Raw genomic sequence first — 18,585 nt, forward strand, 5'->3', positions numbered from 1 at the left:
GATAGTGAAAGACAGGGAAGCCTGGTGTGCTGCCGTCTGTGGAGTTACAAAGAATTGGACATGACTTAGCCACTGAACACCACCACCACCAACAAGCAGAATGTAACCAAATATTTCTATCTAAGCTATAGAATACAGCGGTTCTCAGGAAGATACTACTTTGCTTGAGCTGGGGAGACCATCTTCTCACTACAAGCTCCTCCTCATAGCTCCCTTCAGTTGTCATGATTTTAAACTCAGAATAACCTTATCAGAGCTACACTCAGCATTATATGGATTTAGCTACATACTGTATGTGGAACTCCATCTAACCGTACACGGTCCAATCTAATGTTATACAGCAAAGCCACAGAATTAATGCTACCCTTGGGAAGTAGGAAACTTTACCATAGGTATTGCTGGGTATATAGCTGGCTTTTGTGCTCAAATCATGAGGCTATGCTAAAGTCCTCACGGCACCTATTTAAAAAGTTTTAGGATGACTGCATAGTAAACCTGAGTATTTGGAAAGGTATATATTTGTGTTTACTTAACATTCTAGAATTTTTAATTTAGAGTTTTTAAATTAAAAATCAGGGACTTCCCTGGCAGCCTAGGGGTTAAGCCTTTGTGTTTTCACTGCAGTGGGCATGGGTTCAATCCCTGGTTACAGAACTAAGAACTAAGGTCCTGCAAGCCATGTGGAGTGGCCAAGGAAAAAAAAAAAATCAGCTCTAAGTCTATAAAGCTTTAAGTCTCTAACACAGACTTTTCTTTATAACATTAATGGTTAGGTTTGGTTTTGAATAAAGTCTTCTTAATTAGGATCTCTCTATATATTTTAAAAGAAATTGAAATATAAAGGAAACATCACTAAATCAACATAAGGTCTCAAAATCCACCCTTTTAAAGTAAGTATAAATATAGTATAAATCTAAATTTTATTAGGTTAGCTGAGAGCATATTTCCCTCTTGTTCGCTTCCTAATTTCATTCCACCATCTCCAACCAGCATTGCTATCAATCACTGCAACTGATCCTATAATCACCGCAGTGCCCTGGACTAGAAGTCAAACCTAATGATAATGATAATGATAGTTAACCTGAATGCAGCTTGTTTTGGACCAAGCTCTGCTTCAAGTGTTTTATATAGACTACTTCACAGAATCCTAATAACCCATGGTATAGGCATGGGTGGGGAAACAGGCATAGAGAAGTGACATAACGCATCCAAGGTCAAAGAGCTAGTAAGTGGTGAACCCAGAATTACTATGGGTCCAAAATCTGAACTCTTAGTCAAAGGTCACCCTGCTTCTGGGCTCTGGGTTTGGGATTTGCCACTGACTCTTTATTGCTACAGGGAAAATTATGGCATCTCTATCATCTCAGATGCTGAAACAGCTAAATAAATACAATAACATCTCTCTGATCATATGGTGTTACAGGAGCTAAAGGGGAAATCGGAAAGTAGCTGGGCAGCACTGGATAGCTATCAGAGTTCACCAGTCCTGTTATAAATTCAGAGCAAGGCCTCACATAATTGGCTGTGAAATCTCTAGCTATCACATTTATTTCAGCTGTTTCATTCTGCCTTCATCCCTTATCTGAACATGGTAAATGAGACTTTAGGAAAAGATTAGGGGGGGAAAAACATAAAAGGAAATATTGAGCTCTAAATGGCGTGGTGGACAGCATTTCCATTTAGGACACAGTTTACATAATAAAGGACTCACATCATTCTACTTCAAGGTCTGTCTAATTTTAAGAGGTCTAGGATGAGCATTGATATTTAAATGTTTACACTCACGAGGACAGCTAAGGTATTTCAGTGAGGACTTCAAATACTCATTAAGGCAACCACATGGGGTCTGGCATTAGACTGGGAATGCCAAGCTTTAAAGACTGACCCTCAGGCTGCTAGTGCACCGTCCAGAAGGCTTGCCTTTTCTCAGAGAAAAACTGACTCCTCCCCTGAACAGGCCGCAATTGTTGCTGGGAGGAAGCAATGAATAAAACTTTAGTTTCACTTTTCTGGACAAAGGAAAAACCAGAGAAAGACTAATTCGAAGCACAGAGGAAATTATAGAAATATTAATGCTATTAACGCTACCCATGCAGTACAGCAAAAAGAGCCAGACCTGGGTGTTAGTTTGAATCCTATCCCTTTATATAGCAACCACTTGCCCTTTCCTAGCGGGGTCAAGTATATGCACTCTGGAACCAGACTGAACGGTGTTCAGATCTCAACTTTGCAACTTACTATAGGTATCAATAGAAAATAACTTAATGGAAATGTATCACTTATTAATAACGATTATCCCCCTCCCATCCAGGCTGGCACATAATATTGAGCAGAGTTCCACATGCAATAGGTCTTTGATGGTTATCCATTTTAAATGTAGCAGTGCATACATGACCTTCCAGGATGGGGGTTTGGGAGAGAATGGATACATGTGTATATATATGGCTGAGACCATTCACTGTTCACCTGTAACTATCACAACACTGTTAATCGGCTGTACCCCAATACAAAATTAAAAGCTAGAAAGAATAACGATTATCTTTCTGTGGTGTGAGTTTTTCTTTACATTTTTGTTATTTTATAACTTTTCTACAAATACATAATGCTTTTACAATCAGGGAAAATAAAACTTATTGGAAAAAAAATGAAGAGGGGTAGAAAACAATAAAAGGGGTAAGAAATAGATTAAAGATTGAAAAAGATGTCTGGAGAACATGTTTGCAGGCAGTATTTTTAAAATGTGTTTTACTCAGATATAGCTTGATTAACTATCTAGAATAAAGAAATTACCCAGAAGCAAAAAGTGAATGATGCAACCTAAAAATTATGAAATTGATATCTATATTATAAAAGAATATAAGTCTCTGATATGCAATAATTGTATGCTATGGTTGTCTTACATTTTCTTAAGGCAGACATTACTATTAACATGGTAACCTCCCTCGAAGCAGCAAATGGCAATGTTCCCCAACCTTTTTGGCACCAGAGACCAGATCCATGGAAGACAATTCTTCCACAGACCAGAGTGGGGTATGGTTTGGGGATGATTCAAGAGCATTACATTTACTGTGCACTTTATCTCTATTATTATTATATCAATGCCACCTCAGATAATCAAGCATTAGATCCTAGAGGTGGGGACCCTTGGAGCAAATGTTAGGAGTCACTCAGGGATTGCAATGCTGTTCTGGAAAATTTTCAAAGTACACACCACATGTAAACAACTGAGAATCAGCTGTCGTCTGTCTATCACTTTACAGACACATGGATGAGAAAACAAATTCCTAGAGGAAGAGGCTATGTCTCCTTGTCTTTAATCATAATATGCACCCTGTTTCAATGCCACAGGAAAAGGGCCAGAGATAAGCCACACATTTGTTGGTGGTAGTATTAACTTGCAATTGAAGGGGCCTGGAGTCAATTAATAGCTGATTGCTTGTACTATGGTCCCTACAACATCCTCCATTGCCTATCATTAATCCTTTTTTTTTTTTTTTAAATCTCAACCAGCCCTGGAGGCCAAGGCTAAATTCATTCTATTCAAATGTAATACAATATTGATTAAACAACTATCTGTTTGAATTTTACATCTATAATAACAATAGCCGTAGATGTGCAATAACCATCTTCCATAACATTATAAGGCCTAACGCTGCGTATTTATGTCTGGCTAATTTATTAAGTACATACATAACCATCTTCCATAACATTATAAGGCCTAATGCTGCATATTTATGTCTGGCTAATTTATTAAGTACATACATAACCATCTTCCATAACATTATAAGGCCTAATGCTGTGTATTTATGTCTGGCTAATTTATTAAGTACATACAAAATGATAAACATCTATAAAAGACTGCCTTAAAATTTCCATTACTGTTTCATTTTTCCTATCATTAAATTCATTTCCCTGACAGCAAACAGCAGCTTAACATGTTTTCCCATATATATTTGGATATTTTCCATTAGTTAAGATTCATCAGCTTCCCCACTAGCATACCCACTCTCTCTGTTTCTAACAGGATAGCCCTATCAATCATGCCTTACGGTTTATGTAAGTAAATCGAAATGATTATGTGGAGCCACCATCAACAAAGAGAAAATTCCCCTGGAGGCGTCCACTAACTGAGTCATCCTCCATCTGTCTTACCTGTCTTGCCCCTTTCACTCCGTCTCATCACTATCCTTTGCTTCAGGAGAGACATTATAGTGCCAGGCTCCACACTGCAGAAAGTGGGCATGTAGCACAGGACGACACATAACTCAGAGACTCTGCTGATGAACCTCTGACTTGGCTAAGCTCAACAATGCACTTTACAGAGGCTGTGAGGAGTCTGATGACATATTCTGCAGAATTTCTTTGAGTGAAAAGCTACATGGTGTTGGCTGTTGAGGCCCACTATGAAAAAATAGGGCAAATATCAATTAATTATCCAGAGAATAATTGTATTTGGCTACAGAGGCCAGACTGAGGGGCTGTTGTTGGCTGTTTAGTCACTCAGTTGTTTTCAACTCTGTGCGACCCCATGGACTGCAGCACACCAGGCTTCCTTGTCCTTCACCAACTCCCGGAGTTTGCTCAAACTCATGTCCATTGAGTTGGTGATGCCATCCAACCATCTCATCTTCTGTCATTAGTGTTTATTATATTTGGTTCCACTGAATCCTACTTTATATTTTCAATAAAGATGGGAATACGTGAAGGTGAAGTTGCTCAGTCGTGTCGGACTCTTGGTGACCCCATGAACTGTAGCCTACCAGGCTCCTCTGTTCATGGGATTTTCCAGGCAATAGTACTGGAGTGGATTGCCATTTCCTTCTCCAAGGGATCTTCCCGATCCAGGGATCGAACCTGGGTCTCCTGCATTGTAGACAGACGCTTTACCGTCTGAGCCATCCCATGTGACCATAGGTAGTCACTGAAATTCTTTCATCTTCTGTTGCTTCAACCATTAAATCACCTCACTTACATGGGTTTGGTGAAAATCAATTTGAGATAAAAATCAGATGAAAATGTGTCACTAACTGTGAAGATTATATTCAGTTCTTCATGGGAATAGATACTCATTATATTAATAATGTGTATTATTAATAAACTATTAGGAGTATTAATAAAAATGAAAGTGTTAGTCACTCAGTCATGTCGGACTCTGGGCAACCCCATTGGCTGTAACCCACCAGACTCCCATACGGTTTTCCAGGCAAGAATACTGGAGTGGGTAGCCATTCCCTTCTCCAGGGGATCTTCCCAACCCAGGGATCAAACCTGGGTCTCCTGCATTGCAGGCAGATTCTTTACCATCTGAACCACCAGGAAAGCCCATTAATAAAAATAAAGATCCCTAATAAAACATTAAGACTGAGGACTTCCTGTAATACAACGTTCTAAGGAAATCAAATGTGCTCTGGGAGACAAATTAGTTGAAAAAAATGTAAAAGTAGATTTTGTTTGAATATCTGGATAGATAGCATTGTTGGCTACATTTCCATTCAAAAACTCTATTGGTGGAGCACTTCGTCTTAAATCCTTGTTTTAAATAGTATTAATAGGAGCTAATGTCGACTTAAAACAACGTAAGAGTTGTGACCTAAGTTTTCTTTGGGGCAACATGAGGACTGCAGGCTGGGAGACAGCACCTCAGAGAGCTCTGAGAAACTGCTCCAAAGAGGCCGGAGGGTGAAGACCAATACATATGTGATGTGGATGAAGGGGAAGTTCATGTGATCAAGCACATATTTTTGCAGAAGATTTTGCTGGTCCTGAGGAGCAGATGTCACCATGAAAGTATTTACTGCTTTTCTGGATATGAGAAGATGCAAGAACTGGGCTCACAAAATCAGTTCCTAAAAATATCTAACTATCTGAAGACCTGTTCTGCCAGTTTTCCAGAGCGCAGGGTGCCTCTTTCCTGATCTCCACCCTGGACTCCCTTCAGGGGTTGTTGAGGGTCAGCAGTTGCAGCAGCACGTGATTTAACCCTTATAGAGGCAGATGGCAAGTGCCCACAGAGAGTGCCAGTTTGCGGTTGACATTAACGTTTATGAAATGCTTACTTTTTTCTAAGAACTTCGTATGTATTAACTCTGTTTCTTGTTACAACAAGACTATGAGGTGGGAAGTGTTAATCTGTTCCTTTTATCCATGAGAAAACTGAGGCAGAGGTCAGTTACACAACTTGCCCAAGGTCAAACAGCTAGGAGGAGGTCAAGACAGGATGCTAAGGAGGGTGGCTCCAGGGTGTACCCACCTCAACACTCTGCCCCCCACATCCTGACTCTAATCAGGCACAGCTGTCTGTCCAGGGAACACCCAGTTCCTTTCTCCTATACTTGGATAAAGGCATATAAGAAAAGATTTCTTTCCTGTGTTGAAAGAACTTCCGGTTCATTCAGAAATGGCTTCAAATCACTAAATATAAGTTAAAAAGAAGAGAGGCTAGAATAGGACCAGACTTCATGCTGATGGAAAGTGCTGTCTGATCCCTTGAGAACCTGTCTCTAATGGAGACCATAAATCTTGAGACATGATTAAGTGGGTGTTTCTACAATACAGATTTAATAACTGACGTGCTTGTGTAAATATGCTCAGTGCTTCTTAAACTTGGGTGCTCATCCATATCTTGGGGTTTGTAGTCTTTGCCAGGGACTTATATCCAGAAGACCTATCTGGTGTGTAAATGTTACTTTAAGACTTTGGAGAAAAATACGTAAATTTGTAATCAAAATATTTTCACACTAAAGCAACAAGGATATCGCTCCTGTTTTTATGACAGGAGCACATCTATGGCAACCCACTCCAGTGTTCTTCCCTGGAGAATCCCAGGGATGGCGGAGCCTGGTGGGCTGCCATCTGTGGGGTTGCATGGAGTCGGACACGACTGAAGTGACTTAGCAGCAGCAAGATTTGTGTGTTTAATGCTTGCACAGAAAGCTTCATGTTCTACCCTAAGGAGAACAAATTCCTTTCTCAAGGCCTAAAGGCGTGCAGGTACAAATATTTGAGAAACAGTGATTTAGCCTCTAACCAGTTCTGATTGATAAACACTAAGGGGAAAAACAAAGCCAACCACGGTGGCAAACACTTAAGGCCATTCCTGAAAGCTTTCTCCACAGCAGACCACAAGTGTACAAATGACCAGCAGTAAATTAGTCTGACTCAAGCAGGACTCCCTGCTCCCTGGATCACGGCTGTTAAATCCATCTCTAAAATCTGGCTCAGATTCTTCCTCCCCTCTTCTCCTGCATTGCTGCCTGTCCTCCCAGCCCTGGCTGTCATAATTTCTCCCTTGTTTCTTCAATGGTCTTTCTCCACATACTAGTCAGAGGTGTTTTTTTTTTTTAAATAAAACATGAATCAGGTAATTTCATTCTCTTGGTTACTTCTCCCTAGTAAATGCTCAATGCACTTATAATTCAACCTACACTTTTTCATTATTCCACACAAAATCCTATATCATCAGGCTCCTGACTCCTCCGATCTAATTTGCAGCCATGTTTCCATTAGCTCATCTCCTTCCAGGCAGGCTTGGCTTGCTTCTATTCCTGGAATACCCAAAGCTTATTCCTGCCTCTGGAACTTTGGCTTTGCTGTTCCCTCTTCCTGGAATTCTCTTTCCCTGATCTTTTTTTCACTCCAGCCCCCCTTTTTTTTGTCTTTTTTCATTCAGGTCTCAGCTCATATACTGCTTCCTCAGAGGGACATCCCATGGTTATCCTCCTTAATATTGCTATCTTCCCCAAACGCTGTCTAGGCACATACATTTTATTTTCTTTTTAGCACTTATTTGGGCTTCCCTGGTGGCTCAGATGGTAAAGAATCTGCCTGCAATGCAGAGACCTGGGTTAAATCCCTGGGTCAGGAAGATCCGCTGGAGAAGGAAATGGCAACCCACTCCAGGGTTCTGGCCTGGAAAATCCCATAGACGGGAAGCCTGGTGGGCCACAGTACTTATTTATTTATATATCTCCTATTCAATACACATGGCAGAAGCTTGAATATTCACTGAATGAGTAAATGAATGGATGAATGGGAGAAAGAGAAAAGAAGTAGAAAACACTTTCAATACTATGTCCAATAAACTACTGTTTAATAATTTGAGGAGAATGGGTGGAGACAGACTCTAGATTGATGGGTTCATATCTATTTAGTAATAAAAGAGTCAAAATGTGAATATCAGGGCACAATTTGGAGTGGTCTTTGAAAGTTTCTGGAGATAAATCTTTCCTGTGACTTTATTTAGACTTAGCTTTTTTAAAAAAATCTATTTTGTATTGGGGTATAGTAACTTTTGCTTTTAAAAAAAATTCTTTATTTTTTGATTGAAGGATAATTGCTTTACAGAATTTTGTGGTTTTCTGTCAAACCTCAACATGAATCAGCCACAAGTATACATATATCCCCTCCCTTTTGAACCTCCCTCCCATCTCCCTCCCCACCCCACCCCTCCTAGGTTGATACAGAGCCCCTGTTTGAGTTTCCTGAGCCATACAGCAAATTCCCATTGGCTATCTATTTTACATATGGTAATGTAAGTTTCCATGTTACTCTTTCCACACATCTCACTCACTCCTCCCCTCTCCTCATGTCCACAAGTCTGTTCTCTATGTCTGTTTCTCCACTGCTGCCCTGTAAATAAATTCTTCCATAGCATTTTTCTAGATTCTGTATATATGTGTTAGAAAATGATATTTATGTTTCTCTTTCTGACTTACTTCACTCTCTATAATAGGCTCTAGGTCCATCCACCTCACTAGAACTGACTCAGATGCATTCCTTTTTAATGGCTGAGTAATATTCCATTGTGTATATGCACCACAACATCTTTATCCATTCATCTGTTGATGGGCATCTAGGTTGCTTCCACGTTCTAGCTATTGTAAACAGTGCTGCAGTGAACAATGGGATACATGTGTCTTATTCAATTTTGGTTTCCTCAGGGTACCTACCTAGGAGTGGGAGTGCTGGGTCATATGGGCTTCCCTAATAGCTCAGTTGGTAAAGAATCCACCTGCAATGCAGGAGACCCTGGTTCAGTTCCAGGGGCGGGAAGATCCACTGGAGAAAGGAAAGGCTACCCACTCCAGTATTTTTGGGCTTCCCTTGTGGCTCAGCTGGTAAAGAATCTGCCTGCAATGAGGGAGACCTAGGTTGGGAAGATCCCCTGGAGAAGGGAAAGGCTACCCACTCCAGTATTCTGGCCTGGAGAATTCCATGGATTGTAAAGTCCATGGGGTCTCAAAGAGTCAGACATGACTGAGTAACTTTCACTTTCATATTCATGGTGGTTTTATTCCTAGTGTTTTAAGGAATCTTCATACCATCTTCCATAGTGGCTGTATCAATTTACATTCCTACCAACAGTGCAAGAGTGTTCTCTTTTCTTCACACCCTCTCCAGCACTTATTGTTTCTAGACTTTTTGATGATGGCTGTTCTGACTGGTGTGAGGTGATATCTCATTGTAGTTTTGATTTGCATTTCTCTAATAGTGAGCGATTTTGAGCATCTTTTCATGTGTTTGCTAGCCATCTGTATGTCTTCTTGGAGAAATATCTGTTTAGGTCTTTTTCCCACTTTTTGACTGGGTTGCTTGTTTTTCTGGTATTGAGTTGTATGAGCTGCTTGTATATTTTGTAACTTTTGCTTTTTGATCAACCAAATTATGTGGGTAAACATTATAGAGCCAGTTGGAAAGACATCAGGGTACAGTAGGTTCAGAGCCAGGTGAGCTGGGTTTCTGAAAGTGGGAAATATATCCCTCACAGCTAATTTAAGGTCCTGGTTTCATAATGGTATTTATCACATTCATAACTTGGGAGATTAAATACCCTTATTTTGAAAGGGCAATTTTACTTTGTATCCCCAAGACTTTTGGTTTCATTTTAGTATCAATGATTTGTTTGTATATCCTGAGATTACTTGGCCAGATGGTGATGGTGTGTAATTGGCATCTCTTCTGGGTGACAGAGAAGACTTGGCTCAATAGAGAGGGAATCCATAGTTGTAGGTAATGCACAAAGTTGGCATGGCTCATAAGTAATCACTGATTGATTATATCTTTTTGTAATTGTTAACTTCTTACCCTATCATAAAAAAAGGACCATCAGCCTAGAGAAACAGAAAGAGCACTGAACTGGGCGTTCAAAGATAAGGGTTCTAAATTTGATTCTGTAACTTACAAATTGTGGGACTTATGGATAGCCAACACATTTTGCTAGACTTTGTGTTTCTTGCCCACCAAATGGAGAAAGATTAGACTCTATATTCATTTATGGCCCTTCCAACTCTGATAGTCTATAATTCTAGGAGCCAAGAAACCATCTCAGCATCATTGTAATAGCTTTGTTTTCCAAAAATTGAAGACCAGAGTATTTACATAATAATAATTTTGATTTATAAGGGACTCAGCAGGGTTTCTACTAAGAGAATTTTATCCAAGGCCTTTTTGTTTAGGCTTCCTTTCTCTACATCAATGGAAAAACAAAATTTTCCAGCTTACTCAGGTACACATATCCTGAAACAGTAAAAGAGGTTAAAAAAAAATCCAGGTAAGTCATTGTAGCATACTTCTAATCAAACTTCTTTTTAATAAGCCCTATAATATTTCTCCAGCAAAAGTGAAAATAAATCAGCAAGACTGAAAATACTTCTCACAACAGATAGCGTAAGATATTATGAACATCTGGAACAAAAAACTGCCAATTTGATATAATTATATAGGTAGCTGGAAGGTTCCCTTTTCACAGAACTGTTTTCCTATCAGCCCAGGTCACACCATTAAAGATTAATTCTCTTGATTTACTATTTTAGGAAAATAAAAAAGTAGGTCGCAAATGTAAGCCACTATAGTGCCTTAGGAGAGTAATAATTTTAACAGATTTACAGGTGAGAAAATCAAGACTCAGGACATTAAAAGACTTGTTCAGGGTTATGTAGGTGGTAAGTGGTAGGACCATTCTCCTAACAGAAGCATAATCCTCTTTACTCAACATTTTTCCATAGAAAGAAACTGTATGAGATAGTGGGTGGGGGCATGGGAATGGATGCTTTGAACACAGACACGAACTCAAAGTCTGATTCTGCTGTTTGTTTGCTGTATGGCATGAGAAAATTACTTAAACTCATTTTTTGTTACCTGCAAAAATCAAGAATAGGATATTATATACATAATATAGGGGTGATAAAGTATATTAAAGGACTTAATGGTGCATAGTAGTAATCTTTTTGTTTTTACTATTCTATATATTTCTCATCTTATGACTAGGTTGTGAATGAAAGGATAGGACCACAAAGATAATTTAAAGGTAGGTAGTTTTCCTTTAGTCTTGTATTCAAACTATAACAGATATATTCATTTTATTTTGCACTCTTCCTTGAGTATTTGTGCACTACCCCCTACCATGAATGCCCTTCCTCATCCTTTGACTCTGACAAAGAGAGTCTACACATTGTTTTCAAGCTCAAACACAAGTTATCTCCCCTTTAAAACTTTATTTGATGTCACAGGCTGTTCCTGTGCAGCATTCATGGACAACTGAAAAAAACTCATTTATAAATATTACCTTAGTGCCAGCTCAGGTGCTGGAGAACTCTGCTAGGGCCACACAAGAGCACTTCATTGAACTGATCTAATTGTGTTTGTTTCTGTTAGTCATTTCCACACTTTGGGATTCTGCAGAACTTTTACATTTAAAAAATGAGGACTGACACCAAGTTGCCAACATTTAATTTTCTAGGTAAGGATAAGTGACTGCCATTGATTACCACAAGGGAAGGGAATTTTGACAAAAATCTCAGGATTAAAACAAGTGAGTTTAGGCTTTATGGAAAACTTCACAAAGGGGGGTCTGCATGATCAGGGAATAGATATTGGGGCATCCACTGGTCTCATATATATTTTTGTCCCAATCTGATAGTTCCTAGAGAAGCTGTTTCTTATTTCTTTTTGCATCTCTACCACAGTGCTCACTGTCTAGTGGGAAGTAGTCAATGAATATTCATGAATAAGGTAGCGAATATGCCTCTGAGAAAATATTTACCCCTGAGACCTGTGGCAATGCCTTCCATCACAGAGTACCTGTGAGAACACACAGCTGTGGTGAGGACGTGGCGGAGGGGTGTGTGTGTGTGTGTGTGTGTGAAGTAATACAATTTATTTCACCAGTTTTGCAGGTACCAGCCATTTGGAAGATTTTATGTAAGCTATGGGATTGTCCTGCCAGAGAACAAAGGAGGAGGCAGGCAAGAAGTAAGATACTAGGGTATATCACTGTAGAAAAAAAATGAAATCTCTTTCTCTCATACTATCTAAAATATTCCATGTGAATTGACAGATTGAGTATTATTATAATGAATGTGTGTGTGTGTGTGTGTGTGTGTGTATGCACGTGTTAGTCACTCAGTCATATCCAACTCTTTGTGACCCAATAAATTGCAGCCTGCCAGGCTCCTCTGTCCGTGGAATTCTCCAGGCAAGAATACTGGAGTGGGTAGCCATTCCATTCTCCAGGGGATCTTCCTGACCCAGGGATCGAATCCTGGTCTCCTGCATTGCACGCAGATTCTTGACCATCTCTCCGGTCTCTTTCGAGCCACATGTTTCTATGATGAAAACTGTTTCACACAACTTGCTTTTCATTTTTAAAATAAGGAGAAAGTTAACATGTTTCCTCCTAGCCAGAACTTTAAAGCTGGCAAGGCACCCAGTTTTCCTACTTAAAAGCTGTATGATCCCAAGAAAGTTCCCTAACCTCTTTGAGCTTCAATTTCTGCATCTCTAAAATGGGGATGACAGTCCCTCTTTCTGTGTTTCAGAGAGGATTAAAAGGATAGTTTAAGTAAATGAGCAAGCAAAGGTCCTGGATTATGAATGGGGTTTAATAAATTTTAATTCACTATGGGGCCTAGTAAGATAAATGGCATTTTCAAATTAAAATCCTATCAAATATTAGTGATAGGATGAGAGCAAATAGATTACTGCTCTGGTGAATAAAGGTGCCTGTATTTAAACAATCTTTAAAGAACCATGAGGATTATCTTTGCGGCAGCCCTCATTTTAATTAAGAGCATAGAGATTAGACGTTTCAGCATAGGAAGAGGTTTATATTTGATTTAAACCACAGATGTACATTTGCAGCATCTAAACATTCCATTCCTTGGCTAAAGATGTAACAAGCTACTTCAGCAAACCTGAAATTGCAAAATAAATGGAAAATGCTTAATCATTTAAAAGGAAATGGCAAAGGAATGAAAAGACCAAAGCATACACAGGCACCAGAGAGGAAAGTTGAGCAGCAGGAAGTCTCCTCAATGTTTTTAAAGGCTGACAAATGACTTCAGTAGACAGGCAGAATACAAAACTAAAGGACCCATCTCTATCGCTTTTACACACAAACACCTCCAGGGAAAAAAGTGTATATTTTATAGGCAAACTCATTTTGGGTAGAAGTATTTCTTAAAGGAAAAAAAAAAGCAAATTGCAGAGCCATGTGTAAAATACAAACTTATTTTGTTAAAAACAATGTCAGACTCCACCTACACCTGAGTATGATTTGCACATGCTTGTACGATATCAGGCAACGTATGACAGGTTCAGGCCACAGTGCCACACTGGGAAGCTCAGCAGATTTGAGGGAACTTTTTGTTCCTTGAACATCTTTGCATTACCTCACCAAATGCAATGAGCATACATTACTTTGGAACAAAAACACTTCAAAATAAAAAAGAAAAAAAAATGTACATTTCCTATTATTCATACACACATTCATTCATTCATTCATCATCCAAAATTTATTGAATCCTGACTGGACCATGAAGTAAACTGAGCTGGTCTTTTCTAAAGCATCAGATCTGACTTTTTCAGAAGCATGCCAGCTAAATTTAGTTTTATTTTGTGGGGTAAGCCATGTGGTTCTCTTGCTCTGCCCTAAAATCCTATCTTGTTCCCCTTTGAGATTAATGAGATATATTAAATTCAAACCATTTGGAGTTAATTGCACTCCTTTCCTTTCTACCTGAAGTTATTGCACTCAAGGGAGGATTGACTGACTCCCCAAGTTCATTGAATTGTGTGTGGCCAATGGTGGCAACAACATGGAATTTAGAATAAAAGCAAACAAGCAAACAGTTTTTCAGTTCTGACTCTTCTACTTACCAGATATGTAACACTGGTATGCTCCTTCCTTCTTTTCGAACCTCAGCACCATTTTCCCTCTTTGAGTAATAATACCTATCTTACGGTATAGCTGTAAACCTCAATGATGTTAGATATCAAAAAGTGCTATAAATTGCAAAGTGATGGATGTGTGTACATTACAATTTCTCCACAAAGGATTTGTGGTTTTTGCTTCCAACAGAGGACAATGACACATGCTTGTAAGTCTTGGCAGGTTTCCACTTCAGGTGAGACTATAATAAGCTTGAATAGAGCTGAGAAGCAACAGCTACCATGTTAGGAAAATGCAATTCTTTCCTGATAAAGATTGCAAACCCAATTAACCAACAAACATATCTGACCTGGTATAATCGTCTTCAACAAGCATGTGCTTTGGAATTGGTGAGTACCTTCCTGGAGAGATGGGCGGCAGGGAGGTTTTATATTCTAAAGTGCCATTGTTGCCAGAGAGAAGATGGTTTTCCATCGGTGGAGAATAAGCTAAGGAGTGAAAAAAAAAAAAAAGAAATCTGTTATGTGGGTGATTCAATGTGTCATGCTACAGTCCTGTTAAAAATAGAAAGGCTGTGCTACATGCTAAGAATTCTGTGATCCTTCAAGAGATGGGAGTTGCTGTTTGTTTACATTTAATATGTACAAGCACATGATGACCTTTAGGATTGGAAAGATGTAATAACAGTTTTATCTGTAAGACCAGTTCATATAATTAGGTGAAGAGAAAAACGGGAGGAGAGATCCCGCACTCACATTTTTTCAGAACAATGATTAATGTTCTATTGAAATAAAAATGTTAGCTTTCTAATTGCAGGGCTCACATTCTTTTCACATAGTTAATATCAAACCGTCAAAAGCAGAAGGCTCTTGGAGCAAGTTACTGTATAAGACTTTAATCCCTAAATACACTATTCTCCCATCCCAGAAAAGCTAAGAACTCTGGCCTTTTTTTTCTGTTCCTCCACCCTAATTCATCCCCCTTTAGGGTGACTAAAAAGCTAATTGGGTCTCCTGCCCCTACTCTCTCTGCAGATCCATTTTATACACTGAAAAATGCAGGTCTGATCATGACGTTCTCTGGCTTACACACTCTCCATTGCTATTAGTGTACTGAATATAAACTTTCCCTTTTATCATTCTTGGAAGACTGACTCATTTTGATATCCCCCTCTTATACATCTCCTATGGTCCCTAAATAAAGCCTGTTCTTCCTAAGACCTGTATTTTTGCTCCACTTTACCAGCTACCTAAAACTTCTGTCTCTTCTCCCATCTCTGATACTGAAATCTTATCCATTTTTTTCAAGATACAATTCAAACACTACCTTCTGCATAAAGATTTTTCTGCTCTTCCAAAGACAGGAGATATCCTTTTCCTCTGAGTGCCCAAAGGACATTTCTTTTTACCTCTCTCACAGCATATACATCCCCTCTCAGTTTGCCAGATTCTGCTGTTACTTATATACCTGAATTAACCTTCCTTTCAATGAAGGCCAGGACTGTATCTCCTGTGGATCTCACATATTACCTTATAAGGTATTTTGCATGTACTGAAATTACTCTATCTATTTCTTGAATTGAATAGCAAATTTTGTTTTTTCCTTTTTTCTTCTGACAGAAAGAAGAAATGTCCTATGTGCCCATCAAGAAGAAGCTCACAGAGCCTCAAGACTGATTTTTCTTCATTTGGCTTGATAAACTCTGAAAGTTAAAAGTCTTCAATATGCGAAGGTAAGTCTGATCTCGTCTTACTGCTTGCTTGACAAAAAGATATATTCTGAGGGAAGTCATTTTACAGTCATTAAGAAAACCAATAGCCAACGTAATGGGCAGGTAACAAAATCATTCAACATTTAAGTTTCCCTCAAGAGAAACATCCAAATCTAAAAGAGGTTAAACGACTTGCTTAAGAGCATAGTACTAATTAATAACAGGACCTGAAGACATTCTGAGTTCTCAGTCTCACAACTGGTTGCTCAAGATTTCAGAATGAGCACTTTTACTGATGCGGCCAAAACTGTCCCTTTAACTCACATCAGAAAAAATGAATTGCTTCCAAATCTAGTCCCCAGAGAGACAGTCTTCTTGTTGACCTATTAAGAAGAGGGGAAACCATGGGGCTTATGTAGAAATGGACATTGTGAGGATCGAGCACAGCATCTCATTGTTATAGTTGTTGCTCAAGAAGCCCCCACCTCCAGCCCGTCTCCACTGTCTTAGTGACTGAAAATTTTATCTGGCATCCTTGCCAATATATCAAATTCTGATAAAGGTTAGAACTATAAGGATAGCGATTAAGGAGCATGATTTCACCATTTGTGGGCAAGATCCTCTTCCCCAAGAAGAAGAACAGTGTTCTCCCCAGTTTATTTTGCCAGTCTCCTTCTTTTCCACTCTGTTACTATATAGATTTGAACTAGGAAGAGAGACTATTATGGCCTGAGAGCTATTGTGCTTTAGAGGCTTGAGAAATAGCCTTTAAAAACGTGTTGGCCCTTGGCAGCAACGGAGACACAGACATAGAGAACAGACTTATGGACACGGAGATGGGGGGAAGGAAGGAGAGGGTGGGGTGGATGGAGAGAGTAACATGGAACTTTACATTAACATATGCAAAACTGATAGCCAATGGGAATTTGCTATATGGCTTAGGGAATTCAAACTGGGGCTCTAACAACCTAGAGAGGTGGCATGGGGTAGGAGGCGGGAGGGAGGTTCAAGAGGCAGGGGACACAGCTACACCTACGGCTGATTCATGCTGTTGTTTGGCAGAAACCAACACAATTCTGTTAAGCAATTATCCTTCAATTAAAAAAGAAGTAAATTTAAACTTTTCTAAAATGAATAACCTATGAAAACTAATGAAAACCTACTGTATAGCATAGGAAACTCTACTCAATGCCCTAAACGGGAAGGGAACCTGAAAAGGAGTGGATATATGTGTATGTATAGTTGATTTGCTTTGCTGTGCAGCAGAAACGAATGCAACATTGTAAAGCTGCAATTAAGCTCCAATAAATGGTTACTCTAAGCAAAAAATTTTAAAAGCACGTTGCCCCTTGGAATACTACTCAGCGATGAAAAAGAATGAAATAATGCCATTTGCAGCAACCAGGATGCACCTAGAGATTACCATACAAAGTGAAGTTAAATCAGAAAAAGAAAGACAAATACCACATGATACCATTTATATGGGGAACTGAAGATATGAACCTATCGATGAAACAGAAAGACTCACAGATATAGAGAAGAGACTTGTGGTTACCAAGGGGAGGTGGGGGTTAGGGAAGGATAGATAGAGAGTCTGGGATTAGCAGATGCAAACTATTAAATATAGAATGGACAAGCAACAAGTTTCCACTGTATAGCACAAGGAATTATGTTCAATATTTTGTGATAAACCATAATGGAGAAGAATATGAAAAAGTATATATATATATATATGAATAACTGAATCATTTTGCTGTACAGCAGAAATTAATACACCATGGTATGTAAACTATACTCCAGTTAAAAAAAAATGTGTTGCTCTTATGTTGTCATAATCACACTGTCCATAACATACATTATTAAGCCTTTCTCTAATGGCGAACCTGCCAACTCATCAGCTAAGGCCCCCAAGACAAGTGAAGTACAAGATCCCTCTGCGGTATTTCCACAGGCTAAACAAGAGTGAAGGTGTAAGCAGAAGATCTTGCCAAGTTTTACAGAATTCCAATTTTGAAAACCCGGCCTGCTGTTCAAAGATGACTCTAAGCCTGGTACTTACAGTGCGTAATATCAGGTGGGCCATAAGGATCAGTCATATAAATGGTGGTGGGTTTGCCAACTTTTAGATAAACCACATCTGATGTGTTCTTCAATATTGCTACCGCCTCCTCGTGTGTTACTTCTTCTAAACTGTAGTTGTTTACCTGAAAGTGGGAAAAATTCATTGTTAGAGCCAAATCTATGCAGGGGATTAGCCAGAACTATCCAAGCAAGAAGATATACAAAATTATGAGCTTAAGCAAAGAATAAATCATAATTATTATAGTCCAGTATCTATATTGAACTTTGACAGAAGAGATGGATTAATGGCATTAGCCAAAGCAGGTAAGGTAAAATACTAAAAAATAAGGTTGTTTCTGCCTTTTCCTACCAGGACGCAATATATTATATTAGAAATCAGAATACTCTTGTGGAAAACGGAACAAAGAGTCAAATGTCTTTCTTATGCTATAGTGAAAGTGAAGTTGCTCAGTCGTGTCCGACTCTTTGCGACCTGTGGACTGTAGCCCACCAAGCTCCTCTGTCCATGGGATTCTCCAGGCAAGAATACTGGAGTGGGTTGCCATTTCCTTTTCTTATGCTATAGTGACTGTGATTACAAAACCAATATACATTCATGGAAGAAAACAAAAACAACAGATGAAAA

The 18,585-nt window shown here is 39.0% G+C and overlaps 1 protein-coding gene across 11 annotated transcripts in view; it reads right to left on the reverse strand.

The window, feature by feature from the left end:
* DLG2 (discs large MAGUK scaffold protein 2) overlaps nt 1–18,585 on the reverse strand; it is a 1,427,929-nt gene that overhangs the window by 592,237 nt on the left and 817,107 nt on the right. For all 11 annotated transcript variants that reach the window (XM_068976931.1, XM_068976935.1, XM_068976933.1 and 8 more), the window contains 2 exons: nt 17,938–18,082; nt 14,517–14,655 (listed from right to left, as the gene is read on the reverse strand). In XM_068976931.1, coding sequence (XP_068833032.1) covers nt 14,517–14,655; nt 17,938–18,082 — 284 coding nt within the window. The remainder of the gene's footprint in view (nt 1–14,516; nt 14,656–17,937; nt 18,083–18,585) is intronic.

The sequence above is a fragment of the Capricornis sumatraensis genome, chromosome 8 (assembly GCF_032405125.1).
Source record: "Capricornis sumatraensis isolate serow.1 chromosome 8, serow.2, whole genome shotgun sequence".
In the NCBI taxonomy this organism is placed as follows: domain Eukaryota; kingdom Metazoa; phylum Chordata; class Mammalia; order Artiodactyla; family Bovidae; genus Capricornis; species Capricornis sumatraensis.